At 49.2% G+C, this 6,919-nt stretch overlaps 1 protein-coding gene across 1 annotated transcript in view; it reads left to right on the top strand.

The window, feature by feature from the left end:
- Nucleotides 1-245: 245 nt before the first annotated feature.
- The window catches only part of kl (klotho), a 97,694-nt gene continuing 91,020 nt past the window's right edge, over nucleotides 246-6,919 (top strand). Inside the window, exon 1 of the mRNA XM_038818570.1 lies at nucleotides 246-1,156. Coding sequence (XP_038674498.1) covers nucleotides 437-1,156 — 720 coding nt within the window. The 5' untranslated portion in view covers nucleotides 246-436. The remainder of the gene's footprint in view (nucleotides 1,157-6,919) is intronic.

The raw sequence follows: 6,919 nt of genomic DNA, 5'->3' as shown, positions 1-6,919 counted from the left end.
GTTGAGCACGAAATAAGAAATGAGTGATTGCACCATGTCCTAATGTGCACTTGAGAGCTGGACAAACTCGAGACGCTCTTCGCTCGTCGCCGTGTCTGTTGAATGAGCAAAAACTCTGCAGGGTGTTCAGTGACCAGTTATCACTTGGCAGTATTATTAGCTGCTCTCTCTCTCGCTCTCTCTCGCTTTCTCCCTGCCCCCAGGCTGTTGGTTAGGAACAGTCAGTGGGTAATTATTAATAGATGTCCCTGGATGGAGGGCGCCGAGGTCCTGATGAGCTCGCCGACAGACCTGGCGAGTGTTGATGTGGGGCATGTAATGTGTGTGTCATAGCAGAGCGCACAGGGCGTCCCTCTCCCCGGCAGATCACCCCCCACTCAGACCACAGCCCAAAAGGAAAAGCCCAATCCATGTCTACCACACAGCGGGCAACAGTATGAAGCCAGCAGCGCTCGCTCTCCTCATCCTCTGCCCGTGGTTGGTGTCTCTGGACGGGCACCCTGGCGCAGGAGAGAGGACCTGGGCCAGGTTCGCCAGCCTGCCCTACCCGGAGGACAACCTGTTCCTGCACGACACTTTCCCCGAGGGCTTCCTGTGGTCTGTGGGGACATCAGCCTACCAGACCGAAGGTGCTTGGCAGCAGAGTGGGAGAGGGGCGTCTGTCTGGGATACCTTCACCCACAAGCAGCTCAGTGCCAACGGGGACGTGGCCAGTGGGAGTTACAATAACATCGAGAGGGATATCTCTGCCATCCAGACTTTGGGAGTCACTCACTACCGATTCTCCATCGCCTGGTCCAGGATCTTTCCAGATGGGATAGTCTCAAGCCGCAATGAAGCTGGGCTGAGGTATTACTCGCACTTACTCCAAAGACTCCGAGATGTCGGCGTTGAGCCCATAGTGACCCTGTATCACTGGGATCTCCCCCAGGCTCTGCAGGACAGGTATGGAGGCTGGGTCAATGAGACGTTGGTGTATCGCTTCAGTGAATATGCAGAGTTCTGCTTCAAGGCTTTCGGGGACCGAGTGAAGTACTGGATCACCATGGACAACCCTTACGCCCTGGCTTGGCACGGGTATGGCACGGGCAAGCTTGCTCCTGGCATCCGAGGAGCCCCAAATGTACCGTACACAGTGGCACATAATCTGATTAAGGTAAGATGCTCCAGAAAACGGAATGGTGCCTTGGACTGTGTTGAGATATATCCCTAAAAGCAGCATGTTTAACTGGGAATATCAAATCCAGGTCTGAATTGAAGAAAAGTTGATTACAAAAGGAAGGCAACTTTTTCTCGGAGTTAAAACAATTTGTTATGCTAATAGTTATAAAAGAAACAGCGCACGGTGCCGAGCAACTAATTATTTGGACAAATCGAGTCATGTATTTTGTCACTTTTGTTTGGTCATTAAAAAATGTTGACATTTCAGACAGGTTCAACTCGGGAAGATTTGAATCTGACATTTGATTTATTGCATAAATCCCATGTGATCGAGCTGTTAAATGCTTTGTAAACTGTTACTCAAACTTAGCGTCACCCCCCCCCCCCCCCCCGCGCTCAAAGTTAAACTAAAGGACGGCAATGGATAGCCCGAACTTAAGACTTAACTTTGCTTATCTCCTTACAAGTTTAAAAAAATACTTTCCCGAAAATAAGCTGGGAATGTGGAATAGATCAGTGAAAAGGAGATGATAAAATGAGTGGTTACAGCACAGAAGGGAGCCATTCAATTATCAAACAGTCACGCACAACTCGAAAATTGCTGAAAAAAGAGACACGTTGCGGAAGTTTTCATCTTACACTCATCAGGACAAACAAGAATGCCTTATTTTAGACAATCATGGCACTACACTACTGGAGAAAAGGTTTGTTTTATTCTTTCATGGGACATGGGTGTCACTGGCTGGATCACCATTTTTAAAGCCCATCACTAATTTCCTTTGAGAATGTAATGATGAGTCATCTTCTTAAACGGTTGCTGCCCGCAGTGCTGGAGGTGCACCCACAGTGCTGGAGGTGCACCCACAGTGCTGTTAGGGAGTGAGTTCGAAGATTTTGACCCAGCCACAGCAAAGTCAAGATGGTGTCTGGCTTCGAAGGAACCGTGCAGTTGATGGTGTTCCCATGCATCTGCTGCCCTTGTGGTAAAATCTAATAGTTTGGAAGATGCTGCCAGAGGAGCCTTGGTGAGTGGCGGCAGTGCATCTAGTAGATGGTACACACTGCTGCCACTGTGCATCAGTGTGAGAGAGTGGATATTGGAGGTGGTGGATGAGGTACCAATCAAGCGGGCTGCTTTTTCTTGGGTAGATGTGAACTTCTTGAGTGTTTATGGAACTTCATTTATTCAGGAAAGTGGAGAACATCCTATCGCACTCCTGAATTGTGCCTTCTCGATGGTGGACAAGTTTTGGGAGTCAGGATGTGAGTTACTTATCCTAGAATTCCCAGCCTCTGATCTGCTCTTGTAACCATAGTATTTATATGGCTGGTCCAGTTCAGTTTCTGGTCAATGATAATGCCATTGAATGTCAAAGGGAGAAGGTTTGATTCTCTCTTGCTGGAGATGGTCTTTGTCTGGCACTTGCATGGCGTGAATATTACTTGCCATTTATCGGCCCAGGCCTGAATGTTATCCAGGTCTAACTGAATTTGGACATGGACTGCTTCTGTATCTGAGAAGTCGAGAATGGTGCTGAGCATTGTGCATTCATAATGGTAAGATTCTCCGTTTGCTGACGCTAAAATCATGAAATGCGATTGGGTGGAGAAAATGTTCCGACGGCAAAATCGCGGTGGGCGCCGATTTGACACCAAATTGCAATTCTCTGTCACCTCAACATCGGTGTCAATGCGGTCCGGTTCGCACCTATAGTAAACACCGTTTACATGTAATTCTCTGGGGCCTCCGCAATTCACCACCTCCAATGGGCCGAATTCCCAATGGTGCAGTTCACTTGTGCTTTTAAAATCCGCCATCGTGTCTGATGAGGGAGAGAGAAGAGGTAGGACACAGAGAGGCACCAATGTGGGATGCCAGGCCGGACACTGGTCGGGCTGGCTGGGGTGGAGGATGGGCTCTGCCAGGGCCGGGGAGGGGCTGTGAAGGGGGTCAGGCCGAGTAGCCAGGGTGAACCCCCACGGGACTGGGGCGATGTCCAGGCATGGACGGCGATTGCTGCGGCCTGCAAGGCAATCATATTGCTGTGCAACCCACTTACCATCCACCTTGGCCCCTGATCCTGCAGAGTGACACCGGCCGTATGGGTGCCCCCAACCCCGCACCCCACCCTCCGCGACATCCCCCCACCCAGCCGCCACCCGCCAGTAGGGCACCAGGCAGCTCACCCAAGGGCGACATCCACTATGGGGCGGTGGGCGTCCGCTGGCAAGGGCACGCTAGCTGATGATATCCCTGGGATCAGCGTCAGGCGACAGGGCCAGAGGTCCCCATGGTCCCAGCCACCAACAATGCCAGAACTGCATGATGAGGGGAGAATATGCGGGGTCCTCTGTGTACCGGTGCATCCGTTCCATCACGGAGGCTCTATATTTCCAGGTGGCTCGATACATCCACAACAATGTAAACAAAGCCCACCAGGATGCCCGAGCAGCGAGGTTCGCTGCCATCGATGGGATGTCCCGGGTCCAAGGGGTGCTCGACGGGATGCATGTCGCCCTACAGGCACCTGCAGATGACAGGCCGCACTACACAAACCAAAAGTGATTCCATTTGCTGAACGTGCAGCTGATATGTGACCATCTGCTGCACATCATACATGTCTGCAATTCTGGTTGCCACACTACCAAAGGCTTTGGAGAGGGTGCAGAGGAGGTTTACCAGGATGTTGCCTGGTCTGGAGGGTGTTAGCTATGAATAGATTCAGACTGTTTTCATTAGTTCGACGGAGGTTGAGGGGTGACCTGATAGAGATCTACAAGATTATGAGGGGCATGGATAGAGTGGATGGGCAGGCACTGTTTTACAGGGTGGAAGGGTCAATCACCAGGGGGAATAGGTTTAAGGTCCATGGGGCAAAGTTTAGAGGAGATGTTCAAGGCAGGTTTTTACACAGAGGATGGTGTGTGCCAGGGGAGAGTGTAGCAGCAGATACATACATTAATGATGTTCAAAATGCATCTTGACAAATACTTGGATGGGATGGGTATAAATGGCTCTGGCACAAGGACGTACTGAGGGCTTTGGCCAAGGTTGGTATCATGACAAGTACAGGCTTGGAGCGTCCGTGCTGTATTGTTCTTTGTTCCACCTGCTGTACCAGATCAGCTATGTGATGCGCACCAGAGAATGTCCCAGGGGCCTCTTCACTAAAGTGCCCAACCGAGGTGAGTGTCTCTGGGATGGTGGTGGGTGTTGGAAACAGCTGTGATGGAAAGTCAGTGTCATCCTCAGACTCGAGCTCCGGGGTGTCCTGCATCTCGTGTGGAGGGCTAACGTTTGACCTGCTCTCATTGTCAGTGCTCGGCTCACAGGAGGGCTCCGGTGGTGGCACTGGCTAGGGGCGGCAGATGCCAGATGGGTCATCCCCATCTCCTGCAGGTCCTGCAGGACACAAGATAAGACGCATGATTAGACCGTCAGGGTGATGGTGGGGATGAGTGTGTGAGGGTGAACATAGAACATAGAGCATTACAGCGTAGTACAGGCCCTTCGGCCCTCGATGTTGTGCCGAACTGTGAAACCACTCTAAAGCCCATCGACACTATTCCTTGTCATCCATGTGTTTATCCAATGACCATTTAAATGCCCTTAATGTTGGCGAGTCCACTACTGTTGCAGGCAGGTTATTCCATGCCCTTATTACTCTCTGAGTAAAGAATCTACCTCTGACATCTGTCCTATATCTATCTCCCCTCAATTTAAAGCTATGTCCCCTCGTGCTAGCCATCACCATCCGAGGAAAAAGGCTCTCACTGTCCACCCTATCTAATCGTCTGATCATCTTGTATGCCTCAATTAAGTCACCTCTTAACCTTCTTCTCTCTAACGAAAACAGCCTTAAGTCCCTCAGCCTTTCCTCATAAGATCTTCCCTCCATACCAGGCAACATCCTGGTAAATCTCCTCTGCACCCTTTCCAATGCTTCCACATCCTTCCTATAATGCGGCGACCAGAACTGCACACAATACTCCAAATGCGGCCGCACCAGAGTTTTGTACAGCTGCAACATGACCTCATGGCTCCGAAACTCAATCCCTCTACCAATATAAGAGAACACACCGTACGCGTTCTTAACCCTATCAAACTGGGTGGCAACCTTCAGGGATCTATGTACATGGACACCGAGATCTCTCTGCTCATCCACACTACCAAGAATCTTACCATTAGCCCAGTACTCTGTCTTCCTGTTACTCCTTCCAAAATGAATCACCTCACACTTTTCTGCATTAAACTCCATTTCCCACCTCTCAGTCCAGCTCTGCAGCTTATCTATGTCCCTCTGTAACCTGCAACATCCTTCCGCACTGTCCACAACTCCACCGACTTTAGTGTAATCTGCAAATTTACTCACCCATCCTTCTACGCCCTCCTCCAGGCCATTTATAAAAATGACAAACAGCAGTGACCCCAAAACAGATCCTTGTGGTACACCACTAGTAACTGAACCCCAGGCTGAACATTTCCCATCAACACCACCCTCTGTCTTCTTACAGCGAGCCAATTTCTGATGCAAACTGCTAAATCACTCTGAATCCCATGCCTCCGTATTTTCTGCAATAGCCTACCGTGGGGAACCTTAACAAACGCTTTACTGAAATCCATATACACCACATCAACTGCTTTACCCTCGTCCACCTGTTTGGTCACCTTCTCAAAGAACTCAATAAGGTTTGTGAGGCACGACCTACCCTTCACAAAACCGTGTTGACTATCCCTAATTAAATTATTCCTTTCGAGATTATTATAAATCCTATCTCTTATAAACATTTCCAAGACCATGCCCACAACAGAAGTAAGGCTCACTGGTCTATAGTTACCGGAGTTGTCTGTACTCCCCTTCTTGAACAAGGGGACAACATTTGCTATCCTCCAGTCTTCTGGCACTATTCCTGTAGACAATGACGACATAAAGATCAAAGCTAACGGCTCAGCAATCTCCTCCCTAGCTTCCCATAGGATAAATCCCATCCGGCCCAGGGGACTTATCTATTTTTACACTTTCCAGAATTGCTAACACCTCCTCCTTATGAACCTCAAGCCCTTCTAGTCTAGTAGCCTGTAACTCAGTATTCTCCTCGACAACATTGTTTTTTTCCTGCGTGAATACTGCGTAAATATTCATTTAGCACCTCTCCTATCTCCACTACTGTCCTTGACTGGCCCTACTCTTACCCTAGTCATTCTTTTATTCCTGACATACCTCTAGAAAGCTTTAGGGTTATCCTTGATCCTACCTTCCAAAGACTTTTCATGCCCCCTCCTGGCTCTTCTTAGCTCTCTCTTTAGGTCCTTCCTAGCTAACCTGTAACTCTTGAGCACCCTAACTGAACATTCACGTCTCATCTTTACATAAGCCTCCTTCTTCCTCTTGACAAGTGATTCAAATACTTTGGTAAACCAAGGTTCCATCGCTCGACCACTTCCTCCCTGCCTGACAGGTACATACTTATCAAGGACACGCAGTAACTGTTACTTGAACGAGCTTCACTTTTCAATTGTGCACATCCCCTGCAGTTTCCTTCCCCATCCTATGCATCCTAAGTCTTACCTCATCGCATCATAATTGCCTTTCCCCCAGCTATAACTCTTGCCCTGCGGTATATACCTATCCATTTCCATCGCTAAAGTAAACGTAACTGAATTGTGGTCACTATCACCAAAGTGCTCACCTACCTCCAAATCTAGCACCTGTCCTGGTTCATTACCAGGAATGCATCCCAGAGTGCTAAAAGAGAT

The sequence above is a fragment of the Scyliorhinus canicula genome, chromosome 14 (assembly GCF_902713615.1).
Source record: "Scyliorhinus canicula chromosome 14, sScyCan1.1, whole genome shotgun sequence".
NCBI classification, from domain to species: Eukaryota; Metazoa; Chordata; class Chondrichthyes; order Carcharhiniformes; family Scyliorhinidae; genus Scyliorhinus; species Scyliorhinus canicula.
Note: the sequence above shows the minus strand (reverse complement) of the source record. Positions and strands in the feature narration are given on the sequence as shown.